At 44.8% G+C, this 24,824-nt stretch overlaps 1 protein-coding gene across 3 annotated transcripts in view; it reads left to right on the top strand.

Annotated features, from left to right (window-relative positions):
• arih2 (ariadne homolog 2 (Drosophila)) overlaps nucleotides 1–24,824 on the top strand; it is a 125,589-nt gene that overhangs the window by 45,396 nt on the left and 55,369 nt on the right. For all 3 annotated transcript variants that reach the window (XM_068052114.1, XM_068052112.1, XM_068052113.1), the window contains 2 exons: nucleotides 4,493–4,614; nucleotides 18,277–18,386. In XM_068052114.1, the coding sequence (XP_067908215.1) occupies nucleotides 4,493–4,614; nucleotides 18,277–18,386 (232 nt within the window). The remainder of the gene's footprint in view (nucleotides 1–4,492; nucleotides 4,615–18,276; nucleotides 18,387–24,824) is intronic.

Below are 24,824 nucleotides of genomic sequence, written 5' to 3'. Positions count from 1 at the left end.
GTTTCTTCCTATCTAACCTATCAATGCCTCTCAAAATTTTGTATACCTCAATCATATTCCCCCTCAGCTTTGTCTGTTCTAAGGAAAACAACTCTAGCCTTTTCAGTCTCTCTTCATAGCTGAAATGTGCCAGCCCAGCAACATCCTGGTGAATATCCTCTGCACCCTCTCCAGTGCAATCACATCCTTCCTGTAGTGTGGTGCCCAGAACTGTACACAGTACTCCAGCTATGGCCTAACTAGCATTTTATACAGCTCCATCATAACTTCCCTGCTCTTATATTCTGTGCCTCGGCTGATAAAGGCAAGTATCCCAGATGGCTTCCTAACCACCTTATCTACCTGTGCTGCTGCCTTCAGTGATCTATGGACAAGTACACCTCGATCCCTCTGACCTTCTGTACTTCCTAGGGTCCTACCATCCATTGTATATTCCCTTGCCTTGTTAGTCCTCCCAAAATGCATCACCTTACACTTCTCAGGATTAAATTCCATTTGCCATTGTTCTGCCCATTTTACCAGCCGATCTATATTGTCCTGTAGTCTAAGGATTTCCTCCTCCCTATTTATGACACCACCAATTTTTGTGTCATCTGCAAACTTACTGATCATACCTCCTAAATTCACATCTAAATCATTAATGTACACTTCAAACAGCAAGGGTCCCAGCACCGATCCCTGTGGTACTCCACTGATCACAGGCTTCCACTTGCAAAAACAACCCTTGACCATCACCCTCTGCCTCCTGCCACTAAGCCACTTTTTGATCCACTTTGCCAAATTGCCCTGTATTCCACGGGCTCTTACCTTCTTAACCAATCTCCCATGCGGGATCTTATCAAAAGCCTTATTGAAGTCCATGTAGACTACATCAACTGCTTTACCCTCATCTACATATCTAGTCACCACCGCGAATAATTCAGTCGAGTTAGTTAGACACGATCTCCCCCTGACAAAGCCATGTTGACTATCCCTGCCTCTCCAAGTGGAGTTTAATTCTGTCCCTCAGAATTTTTTCCAATATTTTCCCAACCACTGATGTTAGACTCACCGGCCTGTAATTACCTGGTTCATCCCTCCTACCCTTCTTGAATAATGGCACCACATTTGCCGTTCTCCAGTTCTCTGGTACCTCTCCTGTGGCCAGAGAGGATTTAAAAATTTGTGTCAGAGCCCCTGCTATTTCCTCCCTTGCCTCACATAACAGCCTGGGATACATCTCATCTGGGCCTGGGGATTTATCCGCTTTTAAGCCTGCTAAAACAGCTAATACCTCCTCCCTTTCAATGCTAATATGTTCAAATATATCACAATCCCCCTCCCTGATCTCTACACCTACATCGTCCTTCTCTATAGTGGACACAGATGCAAAGTAATCATTTAAAACCTCACCTATGTCCTCCAGCTCCACACACACATTGCCACTTTGGTCCCTAATGGGTCCCACTCTTTCCCTGGTTATCCTCTTGCCCTTAATATACTTATAAAACGCCGTAGGATTTTCCTTTATCTTGCTTGCCAGTGTTTTTTCATTTGCCCGCTTTGCGCTCCTAATTTTTTTAGTACCACCCTACACTTACTATACTCCTCTAGTGCCTCTGCTGTTTTCAGCGCTCTGAATCTGCCATAAGCTTCCTTTTTTTCCTGATCCAATCCTCTATATCCCTGGACATCAGGGTTCCCTGGACTTGTTGGTCTTACCCTTCACCTTAACGGGTACACGTTAGCTCTGAATCCTCACTATTTCCTCTTTGACTCCCACTACATCATCTGGGCTGGGAATTTATCTGCTTTTAAGCCTGTTAAACTAGTGTAGGTATGATGTAGACTTTCCTACAAGTAGCTGCTGTCAGTCCACTCTGGCCAGATCCTGTTTTATCATATTGAAATTGGCCTTCCCCCAATTCAGTACCTTTATTTCCGACCCATCTTTGTCCTTTTTCATAACTACCTTAAATCTTAGAGTTATGGCCACTATTCCTGAAATGCTCCCCACTGACACTTCTACCACTTGTCCAGCTTCATTCCCTAGGATTAGGTCCAGTACTGCCCCTTCTCTTGTAGGACTTTACGTACTGCCTCAAAAAGCTCTCCTGTATGCATTTTAAGAATTCCGACCCCTTCAGGCCTTTTACACTAAGACTATACCAGGTAAGTTGACATCCCCTACTATTATTACCCTATTATTTTTACACCTCTGAGATTTGCCTACATATCTGCTCCATCTCTCCCTGACTGTTTGGAGGCCTGTAGTACACTCCCAGCAAAGTGATTGCCCCCTTTTTGTTTTTAAGTTCTACCCATATGGCCTCATTTGAAGAACCTTCTGAGATATCATCCCTCCTGACTGCAGTAATTGCTTCCTTGATCAACAGTGCAATGTCACCTCCTCTTATCCCCACCCCTGTCACGCCTGAAGATTCTATACTCTGAAATATTGAGCTGCTAGTCCTGTCCCTCCCTCAACAATGTCTTTGTGATGGCAACAATATCATAATCCCATGTGCTAATCAACACCCTCAATTCATCTGTCTTACTAGTAAGACTCCTTGCGTTAAAATAGATGCAATCCAGCCTTGCATTTTTCCCTTGTGCCTTAACAGGTCTATATTTGCTCTGCCTTCCAGACTGATTACAGTTAAAGAGAAAATTAATAAATGCTAAAAACACACATTTGTTGAACCAGCATCTGAAAAGAGTAAAAGGTTACTGTTTTGAGTTTGAGGCTCTGTTGGAAATTCTAAGGGAAGGCCCTCTTGGACTTTTTTTTAATTCTTTCATGGGATGTGGGCATAGCTGGCAAGGCCAGCATTTGTTAATTGTCCTTGAACTGAGTGGTGTGCTACTGGAATGGAGATGCATAATATTGAGATTTTTCCCTGATTATTAGATCAATTTATTTCCAGTATTTACTGTTTGTTCCCAAATGTTGTCTGGGTAGGTGAATAAAAACTGTTAGAATAAGCCCTGTGATTTATGTGATCCGTGAGCACTAAACTAACTTAAAACTGAAAGTTGCATCTTTTTCATTAAAGCTTCAATGTGATATTCCTTCTTGTTGCTGTATTTTATTAGGGAATATGATTGCATGTTGCTCTGCAGATTTTTGATCCTACAACTGCAATAAATTAGATATAAGGTAGTGCAGTATAAAAAGAAAACCTTGCAGTGTTCAAGTGTACGGATAATTGGAAGCAGCAGACTAAATCCTGTCTAATGACCACCTTTGGGACCTGTCAGGAGACCTTTTACAGACCATTGTTTATTTTAGTGGTCCTGAACAATTGGCTTCCTAATATCAGCATGTTTCTATTACAAGCCTCTATCTCCAAAGATTTTAATTTCAACCAGGCATGAACTACATGGCTAACAAATGCACTCTTTTAAATTAGAAATGTTTATTAATAAAAGTTTACACTGTCTAAATTGTTTGCATAAAAGCAAATTTTTTATGGTCTGCTTTGTTATGAAGCTTTAACAGCTGATCTGTCCCCTTATTAAGTGATTTGAAGTGTGCCCCAACTGCAATAACTAATGCTCTTGTGAGCTGCTATTCGCATATATGTTATCCAGAGCATCCATTGCTGTGAAATGGTTTCTGTGAATCTCATTTTGGAGAATGCTGCAATACTCTGGCTGTGGCTACTTTTGGCCTTGTGATTTCTTGGTTTTTAGGTTATTGCTTATGCTGTGTGCCTGCTGTTGCTGCTTTCCACATGGGCTGTAATTTGTGCACACTTGGGTTGCTTGTATTCATAATTTCACTTAAGACTTGTGGCTAACTGAGAGTGTGTTAAATATCATTTCTGGCACTATGGTCTGCCCTTTATTTGAATCCTGGTTCCAAAGTATGAATTTATTCCCCCACCCACCACCTCAGATTTCCTGAAGGTGATGACTCCTGGGCTATTATCCATCAAAGTGATTCTTGACAACGCAGCCGGCGGGGACATCATCCGACAGCACCAACCTGTGCATGTGTGCAAATGGGCTCCTGCTCTCTGCGCGTGCGCTGCGTTCTGCATTGCCAGGACCGGTTGGCGCATGCGCAGATGACGTCGTCATGTAAATTGTCAGGACTGGTACATGCATGTCCAGATGACGCCATCGCATAACGCGGGAGAGAGCGGGGGGAACACTTGCTTGTGGTTGAATTTGAAGTCTCCTGTCACCTTGGGAAGTGCTTGACATCTGGTAGGGCCTTCCACATGGAGGTACAACTGAGGTTGGGAGTCCATGGCTGCATGGGCATGCTGTGACCATGAATCCTCATGCCTAGGTTAGGTTGCGGCACATACGGTTGTGCTCCATCAAGGGGTAGGGTGCTGTTGACTCAGTCCCTACATGTTCTGTCTGGAAAAAATTGCTCATTGTATTGTGAGCACTGCAGTTGGGTGGTTTGCAAGATGTATTTTTACATAACCTGATTCTATTCCAAACTGTCGCCAGATTTTATTTTAATGATTGGTAACCAGGCTGCATGTCTTGCTAGGGATATCCTGTATGGCGCAAGATTGCTTGCTCCGAACGCCTGAGGACTTTGCTTTTCCTTTGATTTCTAATGAAGAACTGAGAGAAAAATACAGGCGCTACCTCTTCAGAGATTATGTGGAGGTGGGTGGTTTTAAACTCATTTAAAACTTGTGGGGGCAGTGGGGACAAAGTAATTGATTATGTGATTCTGGTGTTAAAACCCTGTCGACATGAAACATTAGAAGCTGAAGTATTCTCCGGTTATTTAATTATAAATTCAAATCAGAACCAAAAATACACTGGATATTCTGAATTTAAAATTGGAATGTTTTCTTCTTGATGTTGGAACTTGTCTGAATGTAAAGGTGCAACTCTACTGCCATGGCTAATCTCAAGTGATGGAGTTACAACTGAGCTCAATGCCCCTGGTTCTGAGTGCGGTGGGAGGTTCCAATTCTTGATGGCTGTCTGTTGCCCATGGTTGAAACCACATGTAGATGTCGGGCAAGAATGGATTGAACTTGACCCTGATGCCATCCAATTGCCATTGTAAATGGGCTGCCAAAGCTCTCTGCCACATGGGAAGGTACACCAGGGCTGATTGCACATGTGGAAATGTACAGCGGTCAGAGCTCATCACCTCCAGAGAGACATGGGGGAACGAGTGGAAAATCACACCTGTAACAATTCAAATATACTTAATCCTAAATTTAAGGATTATAGACTTTTGTGTTTTTCTTGGATTGCTCATTTTTCCATGTTCATTGTCCACATGGGACAAATCTGACTCGCAATAGTATGAAATACTATTTAACTTTTAGGTTTTCCTTCGGTAATATAAAATTTGCTCAAAATGATCCAACAGGTGATACTTCAGATCACTGATGGAGATTTCATGGAAAACTAGTTATTCCCTCAACAGGAATTGACTACTTGATTTTCTGCTTTTTAATAGGTGACAATTGCATTTTGAATTGCTGGATACTGCATTGAGACCTGGGAGTTGAGAGTGATACTGAACTTGCAAATTAACTTGCTTTTGATTGTGTGTGGCTCAAGCAATTTGAGTTAATAGTGCAGCGTTTTCCTCCCCCCTCTCAATTAGCTCCAACTGATCTTTCACGCGAAATCTTTACTTTCCAGTTTAGCTGAGGAAACTAACTTCTGAAGAATAAAATTCGCTTCAGTCAAGGAAATTGTTTGATGTAGAGGGGTGTTAAGGCAATGGGAAAGCAAAGCCTTAAAGTTTCAGCTGGAGGAAGATGTGCTGTGGTGTGGAGTGCTGATTTACATTTTTTGGTCAAGCACACAATATTGTATTGTAACTTGCTCGAAGGCCATTCTCTCGAGCCTACCTTAAAGCTACTCTGTGATTGCTTTCTCCACCCTGCCACTCTCGACCCATCTAAGTGTAACAATAGCAATATCCCAGATGTGGTGGCCTGTGAATTATGTCTTCCAGAAAAGTGAAACTGCAACTCTGTCGGACCAGATGCGATGGGGAAGTGAATCACAGATGATTTTGGGTCTATATTATGAGCACTACTGCTTAAATTCCTCCCAATATTTTTTCTGAAGTGCAGGCTTTGCTGGGGCGGTGGTGGTGGTGGGTGGGGTGTGGCGTGGCGGTGGTGGAAGAATAGCGAAAAGGGCCAAGTAACTTCAACCACAGGAACTCAGCCTAGAAGGAAGTTGTGCGGCCACTCATGCCCTCATCAACTCTGCGAAAGCAATCGAAAGATGGTTCTGCTGCCCTGCTCCTTCCTAGATAGTTGTGTGTTTCAATGCCGCTTCCTTTTTTCTATGTTGCATTGATAATTGAAACAACCAGTTTTATGAATGTTACTAAATAAACTCTTGAAAGCAATTTCCATTCTAATTTGGCAATTGTTAGTTAGCTGAGAAGTGTTGATTATACAGGTGTATGAGTGTTAAGCCAATGTGCTTTGTTGCATGATAATTTTCTTTAATCCATTGACTGGAGAGCTGAATTTATATTTTTTAAAAGACATTTAAAAAGAAAAGCTGCCAGGATGAATTTGCTGGTAGCTTAGGATGGTCACCTAATTTGCAACACTGTATCCTACATTGCAAAGGACTGTGAGGAAGGAGATGAAGTGGCTGCATTTCACAGCAGGTACCAAGACCCAGGAAGTTTAAGGGAACTGTTTGTTTTTCTTGCAAGAAGAAACAACACTGCTAACTGCTATATTTGAATCACCGAGTGACTGTCATTTGACAAGCCCCTCCCTATCTGTGGTTTTAAGCTTGTGTTTTCTCTGCAGCAGAGGAGAAGCAACTGAACTCTGACACATATTGACCCAACTGGGGTATGTGTATCTCTTGTGCTCTCTCTCTCTCTCTCCCTGTCTCTCTCTCTCTCCCTGTCTCTCTCTCCCTGTCTCTCTCTCTCTCTCCCTGTCTCTCTCTCTCTCTCCCTGTCTCTCTCTCTCTCTCCCTGTCTCTCTCTCTCTCTCCCTGTCTCTCTCTCTCTCTCCCTGTCTCTCTCTCTCTCTCCCTGTCTCTCTCTCTCTCTCCCTGTCTCTCTCTCTCTCTCCCTGTCTCTCTCTCTCTCTCCCTGTCTCTCTCTCTCTCTCCCTGTCTCTCTCTCTCTCTCCCTGTCTCTCTCTCTCTCTCCCTGTCTCTCTCTCTCTCTCCCTGTCTCTCTCTCTCTCTCCCTGTCTCTCTCTCTCTCTCCCTGTCTCTCTCTCTCTCTCCCTGTCTCTCTCTCTCTCTCCGTCTCTCTCTCTTTCTCCCTGTCTCTCTCTCTTTCTCCCTGTCTCTCTCTCTCTCTCTCTCTCCCTGTCTCTCTCTCTCTCTCTCTCTCTCCCTGTCTCTCTCTCTCTCTCTCTCCCTGTCTCTCTCTCTCTCTCCCTGTCTCTCTCTCTCTCTCCCTGTCTCTGTCTCTCTCTCCCTGTCTCTCTCTCTCTCTCTCTCTCCCTGTCTCTCTCTCTCTCTCTCTCCCTGTCTCTCTCTCTCTCTCTCCCTGTCTCTCTCTCTCTCTCTCTCCTGTCTCTCTCTCTCTCTCCCTGTCTCTCTCTCTCTCTCCCTGTCTCTCTCTCTCTCTCCCTGTCTCTCTCTCTCTCTCCCTGTCTCTCTCTCTCTCTCCCTGTCTCTCTCTCTCTCCCTGTCTCTCTCTCTCTCTCCCTGTCTCTCTCTCTCTCTCCCTGTCTCTCTCTCTCTCTCCCTGTCTCTCTCTCTCTCTCCCTGTCTCTCTCTCTCTCTCTCCCTGTGTCTCTCTCTCTCTCTCCCTGTCTCTCTCTCTCTCTCCCTGTCTCTCTCTCTCTCTCTCTCCCTGTCTCTCTCTCTCTCTCTCTCCCTGTCTCTCTCTCTCTCTCTCCCTGTCTCTCTCTCTCTCTCTCCCTCTCTCTCTCTCTCTCTCCCTCTCTCTCTCTCTCTCCCTCTCTCTCTCTCTCTCTCCCTCTCTCTCTCTCTCTCTCCCTCTCTCTCTCTCTCTCCCTCTCTCTCTCTCTCTCTCCCTCTCTCTCTCTCTCTCTCCCTCTCTCTCTCTCTCTCTCCCTCTCTCTCTCTCTCTCTCCCTGTCTCTCTCTCTCTCTCCCTCTCTCTCTCTCTCTCTCCCTGTCTCTCTCTCTCTCTCCCTGTCTCTCTCTCTCTCTCTCCCTGTCTCTCTCTCTCTCTCTCCCTGTCTCTCTCTCTCTCTCCCTGTCTCTCTCTCTCTCTCCCTGTCTCTCTCTCTCTCTCTCCCTCCCTGTCTCTCTCTCTCTCTCTCCCTGTCTCTCTCTCTCTCTCTCCCTGTCTCTCTCTCTCTCTCTCCCTGTCTCTCTCTCTCTCTCTCCCTGTCTCTCTCTCTCTCTCTCTCCCTGTCTCTCTCTCTCTCTCTCTCCCTGTCTCTCTCTCTCTCTCTCCCTGTCTCTCTCTCTCCCTGTCTCTCCCTCTCTCTCTCCCTGTCTCTCCCTCTCTCTCTCCCTGTCTCTCCTCTCTCTCTCCCTGTCTCTCCCTCTCTCTCTCCCTGTCTCTCCCTCTCTCTCTCCCTGTCTCTCCCTCTCTCTCTCCCTGTCTCTCCCTCTCTCTCTCCCTGTCTCTCCCTCTCTCTCTCCCTGTCTCTCCCTCTCTCTCTCCCTGTCTCTCCCTCTCTCTCTCCCTGTCTCTCCCTCTCTCTCTCCCTGTCTCTCCCTCTCTCTCTCCCTGTCTGTCCCTCTCTCTCTCCCTGTCTGTCCCTCTCTCTCTCCCTGTCTGTCCCTCTCTCTCTCCCTGTCTGTCCCTCTCTCTCTCCCTGTCTGTCCCTCTCTCTCTCCCTGTCTGTCCCTCTCTCTCTCCCTGTCTGTCCCTCTCTCTCTCCCTGTCTGTCCCTCTCTCTCTCCCTGTCTGTCCCTCTCTCTCTCCCTGTCTGTCCCTCTCTCTCTCCCTGTCTGTCCCTCTCTCTCTCCCTGTCTGTCCCTCTCTCTCTCCCTGTCTGTCCCTCTCTCTCTCCCTGTCCGTCTCTCTCTCCCTGCCCCTCTCTCTCTCCTGTCTGTCGTGCGCTCTCTTTGCCTACTCCAGCTACAATCAGAAACCCCGTTGGAGGAAATCATCTGCGTCGCTGTCTCTAAGAGACTCACTGAACCAGTCACTTGCCTCTTCAAACTAAAAAACCCCAGAACCATCAAATTCAGCTAGAAGCCAAACCAAACGCCATAGACAGTGTACCCCTTTTTTCTATGGACTCCAACTCGATCAATCTACCTTTCCCCTATTACTGTCACCTATTAGTGTGTGTAAACCTTTGGTGCGTGTGCGAAAGTTGGCGCGTTTATTTTTTTGTTCGGTTTAGGTACAGTAAAGTTAACCTCTTTCTTTTGTTAACTCAAGAAACCTGTGCAATTGGTGGTTCTTATGATCATAAATAAATAATCAAACACTTAATGAATTGGCCAATACATCCATTTTAAGAAAGAATTAAACCTGTTGGGGTCCCTCCTCACTTGACCGTAACAATGAGTAATATGGTGCCCCGTACAATAGCTTTTTAAAGAGAACAAGTACTGTGAAATTGAAGGAGGGTTTGATTGTGGTAGCATTATTAAGAGCTGGTTGCATTAATTTTTCAGTTAGCCAGTTCAACTTTATGAAGCTTTGGAGATCATACTGCTCAGCCTTCAAGGTTTATAATATTACCCAGAAAGAGCAGAATTTTTCTATTTTAATATTTTCTATTCTGACTGAGCATATGTTTAACGGATTACATTGTTAATGGCTTATGAGTAAGAGAGTATTAGCCAACTTATTCATGGAAGACTTCTCCGATTTATAAACCTTAAATTAGCACGAGGTAGGAGTTGCATAATTCAGGGCTGTCTGTTGAAATGCTTTTGGTTATGATTGCCACTTTCCACATTGTTCGTTAGACAATGGAATCTGACGTCAGAGGGACTCAGTCGGGGGCACGGCTTTGATTCATGCATGCAATTAAAGGGGAAATAGTCCAGGGAGAACACTTTTTACTCATTGCTTCCTCTTTCTGTATTTAAACGTGTCTTCCTGGTTCTTGGTCTGTCTTCTCTCCTCCTCCCCCTGTTGCACTTACACCAGTTTGAGCTGATCCATTGACGTGTAGGAAAACATCAATTTTGAGCTGCCAAGACCTAGAAAATCAAATTGCTCAATTTTCTTTCAAAGCTATCGATCAGGAGCCAGAAACTTGCTACCAATTTTAGCAAGAGCAAATCATTTCCAGAGGGAAAATAATATTGCCGAGAATCTGTTAGAAATGTGTCTTGTTCTCAAAGAATTAAATCCTCTCAAAGTCCCAGAGCTTGCTTTGTACGGTTGAACGACCCGACCCCTCTTGTCTTGTAACCTCCATGCATGACCTGACTAGCCAGCAACATTTGGCTACCAGTTAGTTAGCTGCTGCACTTGTGGATTTCAGCTTTTGTTGCTCAAGTTACTGCAAATGCTTTTAAATCATTTAATATGATAACTGGTCTTTGCAGTGGGTAACCCGCCTTTATCTAGTGGTTTCCGATGGCCTATGAGTTGATTGACGGCAGCCAATCGTTTCCCACAGATGATCTGTTTTCATCTCTGGCAGCCAGTCAGGGTGGCAAGTGGGCAGAAGTTGATTCATTCTTAATTAAATCTCTAAAAGAGAGTATAAATTAAATTCCAGGTGATTAACCTGATTGTTTTCAATTAGCTTCAAATGTTGTACGCAGGTTGCTGATTTCCACTTTTGCTGCATTGCCTGCCATTCTCCCTCCAGCATTACTGCTGAAATCCTTATCCGTGCTTTTGCCCCTTTCAGCTTTTTCTTTCTTCCTAACGGATCTCCCAAGCTTCACCCTGCAAAACTCTAACTCATGCAGAACTATGATATTCGCATCCTAGTTTGTAGAAAATCCTACCTCTCGTCCGTCTTTGCTGACCTTCACTGGATCCTCACATTTAGCTAATAGATTTCAAAATCTTTGTCCTAGTTTCTACGTGTCTCCTTGGCGTGCTGCACCCTATCTCTGCAGCCTCTTTGGGGAAGGAATTTATTAATGAGTACATGAGGAAGGTGGGCTTGGTCAGTGAAGAAGAAATGGCTTTGTTGAACCTATTGGCTTTGTTCTTAAGTAGTTATATTCTTGTGAGCTCCCAACTTAAGTTGTAGGAACCATTGCTTTTGGGTTGAGGCAGCTCAGCTCGGCTTTCAAGTCTTGGACAGAGGCACTCAAATATTGATGGATGGCAGTTTTGCTTCACCGGCTCTTGCTGTTGATTAATAGCCTTTACTCTACCAGTGATCAATGTAATTAGTTTTTAATGCAGCCCAGCCTCTACCAGTCATGGATGAGCTGGACATACAGCCAACCAAATCGGAACTCAGTGATGCCATTGATTCCCTAGCCAGCGGAAAAGCCCCTGGGAAGGACAGCATTACCCCTGAAATAATCAAGAGTGCCAAGCCTGCTATACTCTCAGCACTACATGAACTGCTATGCCTGTGCTGGGACGAGGGAGCAGTACCCCAGGACATGCTCGATGCCAACATCATCACCCTCTATAAAAACAAAGGTGACCGCGGTGACTGCAACAACTACCGTGGAATCTCCCTGCTCAGCATAGTGGGGAAAGTCTTTGCTCGAGTCGCTCTGAACAGGCTCCAGAAGCTGGCCGAGCGCGTCTACCCTGAGGCACAGTGTGGCTTTCGTGCAGAGAGATCGACTATTGACATGCTGTTCTCCCTTCGTCAGATACAGGAGAAATGCCGTGAACAACAGATGCCCCTCTACATTGCTTTCATTGATCTCACCAAAGCCTTTGACCTCGTCAGCAGACGTGGTCTCTTCAGACTACTAGAAAAGATCGGATGTCCACCAAAGCTACTAAGTATCATCACCTCATTCCATGACAATATGAAAGGCACAATTCAACATGGTGGCTCCTCATCAGAGCCCTTTCCTATCCTGAGTGGTGTGAAACAGGGCTGTGTTCTCGCACCCACACTTTTTGGGATTTTCTTCTCCCTGCTGCTTTCACATGCGTTCAAATCCTCTGAAGAAGGAATTTTCCTCCACACAAGATCAGGGGGCAGGTTGTTCAACCTTGCCCGTCTAAGAGCGAAGTCCAAAGTACGGAAAGTCCTCATCAGAGAACTCCTCTTTGCTGACGATGCTGCTTTAACATCTCACACTGAAGAATGCCTGCAGAGTCTCATCGACAGGTTTGCGTCTGCCTGCAATGAATTTGGCCTAACCATCAGCCTCAAGAAAACGAACATCATGGGGCAGGATGTCAGAAATGCTCCATCCATCAATATTGGCGACCACGCTCTGGAAGTGGTTCAAGAGTTCACCTACCTAGGCTCAACTATCACCAGTAACCTGTCTCTAGATGCAGAAATCAACAAGCGCATGGGTAAGGCTTCCACTGCTATGTTCAGACTGGCCAAGAGAGTGTGGGAAAATGGCGCACTGACACGGAACACAAAAGTCCGAGTGTATCAGGCCTGTGTCCTCAGTACCTTGCTCTACGGCAGCGAGGCCTGGACAACGTATGCCAGCCAAGAGCGACGTCTCAATTCATTCCATCTTCGCTGCCTTCGGAGAATACTTGGCATCAGGTGGCAGGACTATATCTCCAACACAGAAGTCCTTGAAGCGGCCAACATCCCCAGCTTATACACACTACTGAGTCAGCGGCGCTTGAGATGGCTTGGCCATGTGAGCCGCATGGAAGATGGCAGGATCCCCAAAGACACATTGTACAGCGAGCTCGCCACTGGTATCAGACCCACCGGCCGTCCATGTCTCCGTTATAAAGACGTCTGCAAACGCGACATGAAATCGTGTGACATTGATCACAAGTCGTGGGAGTCAGTTGCCAGCATTCGCCAGAGCTGGCGGGCAGCCATAAAGACAGGGCTAAATTGTGGCGAGTCGAAGAGACTTAGTAGTTGGCAGGAAAAAAGACAGAGGCGCAAGGGGAGAGCCAACTGTGCAACAGCCCCAACAAACAAATTTCTCTGCAGCACCTGTGGAAGAGCCTGTCACTCCAGAATTGGCCTTTATAGCCACTCCAGGCGCTGCTTCACAAACCACTGACCACCTCCAGGCGCGTATCCATTGTCTCTCGAGATAAGGAGGCCCAAAAGAAGAAGATCAATGTAATTAGTTTTTCTCCTCTCTGCTGCTTGTTGTTGGTCTCAGGTGTTTTGAATAGCCGCTGTGCTCTGTCCAGAGCAATAAAAAAAACAAATTGCACGTGATTCAGTATTAAACTGGAAATGCCACACACATTATGTCACTGGGGGAGGGGAAATTTCACATTCGTTCAGTACTCTTAACTAGGTTGGGGTTGGCAAACTGGAAGGCTTCATTCTGAATCTGGGTCTCATGATTCTAGACCTGCGAATGCTTGATGCTGACACTGGATGCAAAAAGGAAAACAATTGATAGACTCCCTGCCATTGACGCCAATCACCATCGCAAAAATTCCTGAAGGGGGCAGTAACTTCTCCCTCAAAACCCCTGACCAAGTATGGCACTAACTTTTCAATGCTATATTACTTGAAATGTGTTCTTTTTTGTCATCATGTGGTCAGGCTGGCAGGATGAGCTGCTACATTTGCCACCTTGACTCTCTGTTGGACCATATGTTTGAAGATCTGCAGGGGATGCAAACTGAGAATTTGCAAAGGGTCTGCTATTTTGGCAGACGTTTGAACCTCAAACCTTATTGCTGATTGAGTCTTTCTTTTCATTCTGATCTTAAGCACCAAGTGCTGTGCTGGATGTGTATGTAGTTCTTTCCATAATCAGGAAATGACTTTCAATTGCTTTTTTAATTTGATTTAGAGAAAATCTACCTTGAAGTGCATGCAATGTTCTCGACGCACACTCTTCTTTCTAGTTAATTCCTTTCACATTTGTGTTTCTGATGAAAGTTGAAGACATTGGTTGTTTGAGCAACAAATCTAAGTAGTGGTTCAAGAAGGCGGCTTGCCGCCACCTTGGGCATCTTGGAGTGGACAATAAATGCCAGCGACACATCCTGCGAATGAATTTTTAAAAATGCATCGGCATTGACCTGAAGGGATAAAATCAAACATGCATGTAGTGAGACATGAGGGAAAAGAAGTGCATAATTTCTGCCTGTTTTATTTATTACAGTAATGAAACTAGTGCAGTGGCCAACTTTGCAAGTTTGCGTTAAAATCTGGTACTGTATCTGCTTTTACATGTCCTTATGGTACTGTGATGTCCTTGAATAATAAAAGTATGAGCTTTCTTCATACTGATTTGTTTTAGAATCATAGAATAGTACAGCACAATAGGAGGCCATTTGGCCAATCGAGTCTGTTGGCTCTTTTGACCAGCAATCCAGTAAGTCCCACTCGTTCCCTATATTCCTGCAGTTTTTTCTCCATCAGGCATTTATCCAATTCCCTGTTGAAGGCTCCTATTGAATCTGTATCCATCACCCTATCAGACAGCACATTGCAAATCGTAACCACTCGCAGCGTAACAAAGCTTTTCCTCATGTTGCTGTCTTTTACCACCCACCTTAAATTTGTGCCCTCTGGTTATCAACCCTCCATCTGTTGGAAACTGTTCCTCTTCATTTACTCTCTCTAAACCCCTCATGATTTTAAACACCTCTATCAAATCTTTTCTTAGCCTTTTACTACTCGCAGGAGAACAACCCCACCTTCTCTAGTCTATCCACTATTTTACTATTTAAGAATTGTAATTTCTAGTCAAAGGCCTTGGACAGCAAACTTTGCCATTTAGCATTCTTATCTCTTATCTACTAATGTGCAAGAACATATCCTCTTAAAAGCCACAGCCTTGGGTTGTTGGAGCATTCTTGCCTCTTTGGGAGAAGTTCACTTGTTCAAGCCCCAGTCTGAGAGACTTGAGCACATAATGTAGGCTGACATTTCAGTGCAGTAGTAAGAATGCTGCACTTTGCGGTTCTGCCTTCCAGATGAAACTTTGAACCGAGGTCCTGTCTTCCCCTTTGGGTGTGTGTCAAAGATTGGGTGGCACTATTTGAAGAGGAGCAGGGGTATCCTGACCAACATTTATCCTTCTAAAAACATCAAAAGATGATTATCTGAACATGGTATTGTTTGTGGGAACTTGCCGTGCACAATTGGCTGCTGTGTTTCTCTTTATTACATTAGTGGATAAATGTAACTTTATTCTTTGTAGCAGTATTTTTGCTTGAAAATGAAATCCTTTAAACAAGGAATGGTTCAGGGAAGAACACTTTTCTACACTAATAACTCCCTAGTTGATTTGCTACAAATTGTTTTGTGTTCATTTGGAGATGGTTTTCGTTTCGGGCATGTGGCAATCTAACATATTAGTTGCATGCTCCCCTTTTGAGCCACTCTGGTGAGGGAGGTGCTGAAAGTGACCCACAGAGTAGTTTGTTCAAGAAGATGAGCACTAGCTTCAGACTGCTGCCAGAGCCAGGAAAAATCTCTGCCACGGCTACTGTCACTGGTACTGGAGCCGTTCTCCTTTCGCTTCCCCCTCACCCATCCGCCCCCTCACCCAAGGATCTTCTGCAGTGCTGGCTCTGGACTGCATTATAACTGACATCAGACCAATTCCGGAGAGAAATTAAAGCTTAAAATGAAAAGGGTTCCATGAGTCCCACAGCAGTCTGTAAAAATCATGAGACATTTTGGCGTTACGATATTTTTTGAAAGAAATAGACAAGAGTTGAAGGCATACTTCGTATGAAAAATATATCCCTCTCCCTCTTCCAAATCCTTGCTTCACCTTTTTGTCACCTTTTAATTAGATGATTGTAAAAGCAGGGAGTTGTTCCGGTATCCTAACACTCCTCCCTTAACTAGCACCACCAAAAACATTAAACTGGTCATTCCCATTATTTGCTGGTTGCTGAATCTTGCTATGTGCAGTTGGCTGACGCGCTTGCCAATATAAGTGACTGTACTTCAAAAGTTCTTGATATGTTGTGAAACACTTTGAGGTGTTTTTTCTTTCCTTTCTTTGATGTTTTAACACAGAGTGTAGACTTTATTTGTAACGTAGGCCAGTATATCTTAGTGTCCTTGCTACTGTACCGAATCGGGTCTTATCAAAGTCATAAATGATGTCTTCTGTGATTGTGATAAACTCTATATCTTGGTTATTCTTGACTTATCTGAAGCCTTTGATATGGTTGACCACACCATCCTCCTACACTGTCTCTTTGTTACCCAGCTGGTTGGGGCTGCACTGGTTCCATTGTTATGTATCTATTCCTATCCAGGGTATCACCTGAAATGGCTTCTCTTCATGCTCCTGCACAGTTAGCTCTGGTATCTCCCAAGGATCTGTCCTTGCCCCCTCCTATTTCTCATCTACATGCTGCCCCTCAGTGGTGACATCTGAAACATAGCAGGTTTCATGCGAATGCTGATGACACCCAGCTCTAACTCATCATCACCTCTCCAGTGTCTAACTTGACTGACTGCTTGTCTGACATCCGATACTGAATGAGCAGAATTTGCCTCCAGCTAAATATTGGGAAGACTGAAGCCATTATCTTTGGTCCCTTCCACAAACTCTGTTCCCTAGCTTCCGACTCCATGCCTCTCCCTGGCAACTGTCTGAGGCTGAACCAGACTGTTAGGAACATAGGAGCAGGAATACGCCATTCAGCCCATCGAGCCTGCCCCACCATTCAACATGATCATGGCTGATCTTCCACTTCAATGCCTTTTTCCTACACTATCCTCATATCCCCTTATGTCATTTGTATTTGGAAATCTGTCAATCTCTGCTTTAAACATACTCAATGACTGAGCTTCCACAGCCCTCTGGGGTAGAGAATTCCAAAGATTTGCTATCCTCTGAGTAAAGAAATTTCTCCTCATCTCTGTCCTAAGTGGCTTCCCCCTTATTTTGAAATTGTGTTCCCTGGTTCTGGGCTCCCCAACCTGGGGTAACATCTTAACTGAATCTACCCTGTCTATCCCTTTAAGTATTTTGTAGGTTTCAATGAGAACCTTGAAGTCACATGTGACCCAGAGGTGAGCTTCTGACCATATATTTACGCCATCACTATGACCCTCTGCTTTCATCTCTGTCGAGTTGCCTGACTCTTGCCCAATCTCATCTGCTGAAATCCTCATCCAAGTCTTTGCTATCTCCAATGCACTCCTGGCTGGCCCTCCTATTTTCCACCTTTAACAAACTTGAGCTCATCCAAAACTCAGTTGCCCGCATCCTAACTCGCACCAAGTCCTGTTTACCTATCACCCATGTGCTCGTTGAGCACACCTCTATTATAATTTGCATTGTTGTTTTCAGATCCCTTAGTGACATTGCCCCTCCCTATTTCTAGAGGCTCTTCCAGCCCCACAACCCTCCGAGATATCTGCGCTCCTCTAACTCTGTCCTCTTGAGCATCTCTGATTTTACTCACTTTGTCCTTGGTGGATGTACCAACAGCTGCAGAAGACCTAAGCTCTGGAATTGCCTTCATAAACGTTGCCATCTCTCTACCTTCTTTCCACCTTTAAGATGCTCCTTAAAACCTACCTCTTTGACCAAGCTGTTGGTCATCTACCAGATATCTCCTTACTTGGCTCCGTGTCCAATTTTGCCTGTTAATACTCCTGTGAAGCACCTTAGGATTTTTTAATAGATTATAGGTTCTTTATAAATGCAAACTTATTATTATGGTAGACTATTGAGAATTTCTGCACAAAACGTTTTCAGTTTGGACAGGACTGTCACTAGCACCTAACTGGAAACTGCACATGACCGTAAAGGCCTTTGTTCTGAATCCGACTGCTGAACAGTCTTATGCTCACTGAAGTTTGTCTCCTGGAATTTTCATGTTTGCGAGAGAGAGATAGGATTGCTCTGTTCATACTTTGCTCTTGGATACCATTGCCATAATTAAAGGAAAAACTCAAGATTTATAGAGGTAGGGAGTTCTGCCAATGTCCTATGCAAAACTAATCTCTTAGCAATGCCACCAAAAAATTTGCTATTTTAATTCTATTTGTGGGCTCTTGCTGAGCACAAAATGCTTTCTGCTTTTCCTTCTACTGGAGGTCACGACGCCTGAAAGTTACAAATTGTATGGAAAGTGCTTTGAGATGTTTAATGTGCTGAGGTGCTGCATTAATGCAAGTTGATCTGTCTTCCCTTCAGTGATCTCAGCCAGATCTGGTTTGGATCAAGTTTATCAAAATGACACAACCTGTACCACTATATTGACTGATTACATTCCTGAGCAGCGTCTTCCCATGTTAAAAATGTAATATAAGTGCAAGTTGTTGTGGAATCTGGAAGGGTCATGCTTCTTTCTCTTCGCTAAATGTTGCTTTGGTTGTTCTTCTAATAGAGCCATTATCAGCTGCAGCTGTGTCCTGGTGCTGACTGTCCGATGGTGATTCAGGTACAAGAACCCAAGGCTCGGCGTGTGCAGTGCAGCCGCTGTAATGAAGTTTTCTGGTAAGCATCTGACGTTGAAATTTAACCCAGTCAAACAAGGATTGATGCTGTCTTTCCAATAACACATGAAACTAAGGCCCAGGCTGCCTCTTTCATGATGTGGATAGATGTTGAAAATCTCAATGCGTGATTTGAAGAATAGCTGAGAGTTCCCTTGATATCTTGGGTAAAATTCCTCCCCAAACCACTCATCAAAAAGAGATGAATTGGTCATTCATTTCATTAGTGTTTGTTGGATCTTACCATGCAGGAAATGACTCTCTCACTTGCCCACATAAGTCACTGCGCTTTAAAGGTTATTAATTTGATGTGAATCACTTTGAGCTGTTTGAATGCTGCAAAGAGGTGTGATACAAATGTAAGTCACTCAATCCTTTGACTGTGTTAGGGAGCAGTAAACTTCACATTGGGGTACCCATCCTACTCGAGGTTCCCCCTGCATATTTCTTTCTGACTCTTATGCGATGCATACGGGTGAATATTTAAAAAAAACTCCATTTCGGGAGCTCTGGCTTCCCCTTATGAATTTTGCAAATCTTTCAGTGTTCTTTGAATAAGTTGGTTTTGTATCTGCATCAACCTGGTTATGGTTGTTTCCCACCTGTACCTCTTAATGTCACCAAATAGACTAGGAAAGCTTCCTGTAAAACGCTTTTAGTTTTAGAGATACAGCACTGAAACAGGCCCTTCAGCCCACCGAGTCTGTGCCGACCATCAACCACCCATTTATACTAATCCTACACTATTCCCATATTCCTATCACATCCCCACCTGTCCCTATATATTTCCCTACCACCTACCTATACTACGGGCAATTTATAATCGCCAATTAACCTATCAACCTGCAAGTCTTTGGCATGTGGGAGGAAACCGGAGCACCCGGAGGAAACCCACGCAGACACAGGGAGAACTTGCAGACTCCGCACAGGCAGTACCCAGAATCGAACCCGGGTCCCTGGAGCTGTGAGGCTGCGGTGCTAACCACTGCGCCACTGTGCCGCCCCAGTTTACACTGAGGTGAAAGAGTATATTTATATCTGGCCAGCTCCAAATCTATGTGTGGTGGAAATTAATAATTGTATTGTTTTTGGACAATGTCCTGTATTACTCTTTGGGAGTGTTTTACTCTTGGTAGTTCCAACGAGTCTCTCCCTCTTTATTCCCTTTGCCCCTCCCCATTTTCTTTTGCTGGGCCAAGACCCAGCTAAAAACAACCTGGTTGACAGGGCTAATGGCACCAGGTCCACAGCTGACTAATGAAGCAAGCGTTGTCTTGTTGCAGTGTGGATCTGGATCTCGGCTAAGTGCCTTTCTGTGGTGGTACTATGGTGGGTACCTCAATATGGTGGCAGAGTAGAAAATTACCCCACCACTCCAGCACCATGTGTAACTTCAGCTTTGGTTTCATATAGTTTAGCAGTTATGCACTGTTATATTACCTGAACATTCTTAGATTGATATTCTGTGGTTGCGCCCTGGCATCAGTCACTCTGTAAAACGGATGAGATTATAATTTCTTGGCTGTGTAATGGTGCTGGGGGAGGGTGGGTGGAGAAACCAGTCAGTCCTTAATAGGATGCTATAAAATTAAGAGTACATTGGTGTACTGATGAAATCAAATCTGTTTCACAGAGGAAAATAGTTCTTCATCAGGGTTGTAAATAAAATTGAGGCTATTTGTGATACTAATAGGGATTTGATCTTGGCAGATAGTTTCAAGTTGCCAATGTAAACTAATTTTATGTTGTGAATGGATCTTTTTTTTTGTTGAATTTATTCACTCAGCATGTGGGCATTGCTGGCAAGGCCAGCATTTATTGCCCATCCTTAATTTCCCATGAGAAGGTGGTGATGAGCTGCCTTCTTGAGCTGCTGCAGTCCTTGTGGTGAAGGTACTCACACAGTGCTGTTAGATAAGGAGTTGCAGCGACAATGAAGTAATGGCCGATATATTTCCATTTCAGGCTGGTGAGTGGCTTGGAGGTGGTGATACTTCCATGCACCTGCTGCCATTTTCCTTTTAGGTGGCAGAGGTCGTGGGTAGCAAACAGCTTACACAGAAAGCAGAGAGTAGGTTAGGGCTATAGGTAGTTACTTGCATTGCCAAGCGGTCTACAAGGATCAGAGTTGGGACCATTGTTCACCATTTATGCAAATGGTTTGGATTCGGCAGTTGGAAGCACATTCTCAATTTATGGATAACTCCAAATTGGGGGGTGTAGTTAATACAGAGCAGATTGTGACATAATAAAGGAAGACATCATAAACTTGCAGAATGGGTATGTAATTGTATAGATAATGTATAGCTAAGTGTGATGTAATATATTTTGGTAGGAAGAATAAGGAAGCCACACATCCCTTGTCAAATAAGTGTCAAAATGGGGTAGAGAAACAGGGATCTGGGGGTGCAGATACAGATCTCTAAAAGTAGTGGCATAGGTTAGTAAGGCCATTTAAAAAAAAAAGGCATTGGTGTTCATTTCTAGAGGGATAGAATTGGGGAAGGAAGAGAAGCTATGTTAAAGTTGTATAGAAACAGAAAGTGCTGGAAAAACTCAGCAGTTCTGGCAGCATCTGTGGAGAGAGAAGCAGAGTTAAAGTTTCAGGTCCGACATATCTGCTCTGATGATGCAACCTTCCGCGACAGTGCTTCTGATATGTCTTCCTTTTTCTTCAATTGAGGATTTCCCCGACTGTGGTTGACAAGGCCCTCAACCGTGTCCAACCCATTTCCCGCACTTCTGTGCTCACCCCTTCCCTTCCCTCCCAGAACCGCGACAGGGCTCCCCTTGTCCTCACTTTCCATTCCACCCGCCTACACATCCAAAGGGTCATTCTCCACCATTTTCGCCACCTCCAGCATGATGCCACCACCAAACGCATCTTCCCTTCCCCTGCCCTGTCAGTATTCCACGCCACCGTGGTCCACACCTCCATTACTCCCTACACCTCGACCCCTTCCCATGGCACCTGCCCATGCAATCGCAGGAGGTGTAATATCTGCACTTTTACCTCCTCTCTCCTTGCTATCCAGGGCCCCAAACACTCCTTTCAGGTGAAGCAGCGATTGTACCTCTTTCAATTTAGTATATTGTATTCGCTGCTCACAATGTGGTCTCCTTTACATTGGGGAGACCAAACGCAGATTGGGTGACCGCTTTGCAAAACACCTCTGTTCAGTCCGAAAGCATGACCCCGAGCTTCTGGTTGCTTGCCATTTCAACACACACCCTGCTGTCATACGCACATCTTTGTCCTTGGCCTGCTGCAGTGTTCCAGTGAAAATCAGTGCAAGCTTGAGGAACCGTACCTTATTTTCCGATTAGGCACGCTACAGCCTACCAGACTGGACATTGAGTTTAATAATTTCAGAGTTTGACTGCCCCTTTTTTATTTTATTCTGTTCCATTTTTTTTTACCATGTGTTTGCCTACTTTTTTTTATGTTTGTGCTTTTGGCTAGGGCGACTCATTATTCTGTCATTCACACTCCCTCTAAACTAATGCTTTGTCTTTCACCACACTATTAGCACACTCTCTTTGCCTTGTCCCATGACCTTGTCAATTAATCTTTCCGACCTTCTGTCCTATCACCCATCTTCCCTTTTGTTCTCTTCTTCCCCCCCCCCTCCCCCCACCCTTTCAACCCCTACTTTACTTGTTTAAAACCTATTACATTTCTAACCTCTGCAAGCTCTGTTGAAAGGTCACTGACCTGAAACCTTAATTCTGCTTCTCTGTCCACAGATGCTGCCAGACCTGCTGAGTTTTTCCAGAACTTTCTGTTTTTATTTCAGATTTCCAGCATCTGCAGTAGTTTGCTTTTATCACCGTTGTATAGACTTGGTTACACCACACTTAGAGTAATGTGAACAGTTCTGGTCTCTATGCTATCTTAAAAGATATAGAGGCACTGGAGAATGTGCAAAAAAAAGATTTGCTGGAATGAGAACAGGAAGTGCCAGAAATACTCAGCAGGCCTAGCAGCTTCTGTGGCGAGAGAGAGAAACAGGGTTAACGACCCTTCATCAGAACTGGCAAAAGTTAGAATTGCAGCAGTCTTTGACTAAGTGAGAGGGGGGAGGGGGGATGTAGGACAAGAAGAAGGACTGTGCTAGGACGGAGTGCAGGGGGGAGGTTAAATGGCAGATGTCATGGAACCGAATGCAAATGAAGTGCTAAATAGTTGTAGCTAAAAAGACAAAACACGAATCCAGATAGAGTGCTAATGACAGAATAATGAACAGGTGTGTACGAAAGCAAAAACATGAAAAATAAGTTTAAGACTAGCACATGGTTAAAATTTTAAAAATATATATATTTGTAAAAAAATAAGTAATAAAAATAATAAATGAACAAAAAATAATGGGCTCATGGTCTGAAATCATTGAACTCAATAGATTACAGAAGGATGCAAAGTGCCTAGTCGGAAAATGAGGTGCTGTTCCTTGAGCTTGCGCTGATGTGCACGAGCACTGCAGTAGGCAGTGTGGGCATGAGAGCAGGGTGGAGAATTAAATTGGCAAGCAACTGGAAGCTCGGGATCATGCTTGTGGACCAAGTGGATGTGTTCTGCAAAGCGGAATGATGCCAGAACTGAGAGGTTATACCTATCAAGAACGATTGAAGAGACTGGGGCTCTTTACTCGGGAAAAGAGAAGACTGAAGGGTGACCTGATAGAGGTCTTCAGGTTATGAAAGGTTTGATAGGGTAGGTGTAGAAATGATTCCAATTCGAGGGGAGATTAAAACAAGGGGCCATAAAATAGTCACTTTTTTTATTGGTTCGTGGGATGTGTTTGTGGCTGGCTAGGCCAGCATTTATTGCCCATCCCTATTTGCTCTTGAGAAGGTGGTGGTGAACTACCTCTTGAACCACTGCAGTCCTTGGATTGTAGGCACACCAGTGTTAGGAAGGGAGTTCCAGGATTTTGACCCAGCGACAGTGAAGGAACGGCCATATCGTTTCAAGTCAGGGTGGTGTGTGGCTTGCTGGGGGAATTTGCAGGTGGTGGTGTTCCCATACATCTGCCACCTTTGTCCTTCTAGGTGGTAGAGGTCGTGATTGAAGTATAGGAGATCCTGAACGGTCTTGATAGGGTGAATGTGGAGGGGATGTTTCCTCTTGTGGGTGAGTCCAGAACTAGGGGGCACTGTTTGAAAATTAGGGATCGGCCTTTTAGGACAGAGACGGGGAGAAATGTTTTCTCTGAGGGTTGTGCGACTTTGGATTTCTTTGCCTCAGAAGGTGGTGGAGGCGGGGTCATTGAATATTTTTAAGGCGGGGGTAGATAGATTCTTGTTAGGCAAGGGATTCAAAGCTTATTGGGGGTAGATGGCAATGTGGAATTTGAGACAAACAGATCAGCCATGATCTTATTAAATGGCGGAGCAAGCTCGACGGGCTGAATGGCCTACTTCTGCTCCTAATTCGTATGGTCATATGGGTTTGGAAGGTGCTATTGAAGGAGCCTTGGCGATGGTACACACTGCCGCCACTGTGCGTCGGCGGTGGAGGGAGTGAATGTTGAAGGTGGTGGACGGGGTGCCAATCAAGTGGGCTGCTTTGTCCTGGATCGTGTGGAGCTTCTTGAGTGTTGTTGGAGCTGCACCCATCCAGGCCAGTGGAGAGTATTCCATCACACTCCTGACTTGTGCCTTGTAGATGGTGCACAGGTGCTGGGGAGACGGGAGGTGAGTTACTCACTGCAGAATTCCCAGCCTCTGGCCTCCTCTTGTAGCCACGGTATTTATGTGGCTGGTCCAGTTCAGTTTCTGGTCAGTGGTGACCCCCAGGATGTTGATAGTGGGAAATTCAGCGATGGTAATGCCGTTGAACATCAAGGGGAGATGGTTAGATGCTCTCTTGTTAACGATGGTCATTGCCCGGCACTTGTGTGGGGCGACTGTTACTTGCCAGTGTCTGAGGAGTCGCAAATGGTGCTGAACATTGTGCAAACATCCCCACTTCTGACCTTATGATGGAGGGAAGGTCATTGATGAAGCAGTTGAAGATGGTTGGGCCAAGGACACTACCCTGAGGAACTCCTGCAGTGATGTCCTAGGACTGAAATGATTGGCCTTTAACAACCACAACCATCTTCCTTTGTGCTAGATATATGATTACAACCAGCGGAGAGTTCTCTCCCTGATTCCCATTGATTCCAGTTTTGCTTGGGCTCCTTGATGCCTTACTCGGTCAAATGCTGCCTTGATGTCAAGGTCAGTCACTCTCTCACCTCACCTCTTGAGTTTAGCCCTTTTGTCCATGTTTGGACCAAGGCTATAATGAGGTCAGGAGCTGAGTGGTTTTGGCAGAATCCAAACTGAGCATCATCGAGCAGGTTATTACTGAGCAAGTGCTGCTTCATAGCACTGTTGATGACCCCATCCATCACTTTACTGATAATTGAGAGTAGATTGGTAGGGCAGTAATTGG

This window comes from Heterodontus francisci, chromosome 19 (assembly GCF_036365525.1).
Source record: "Heterodontus francisci isolate sHetFra1 chromosome 19, sHetFra1.hap1, whole genome shotgun sequence".
Classification (NCBI taxonomy): domain Eukaryota; kingdom Metazoa; phylum Chordata; class Chondrichthyes; order Heterodontiformes; family Heterodontidae; genus Heterodontus; species Heterodontus francisci.
Note: the sequence above shows the minus strand (reverse complement) of the source record. Positions and strands in the feature narration are given on the sequence as shown.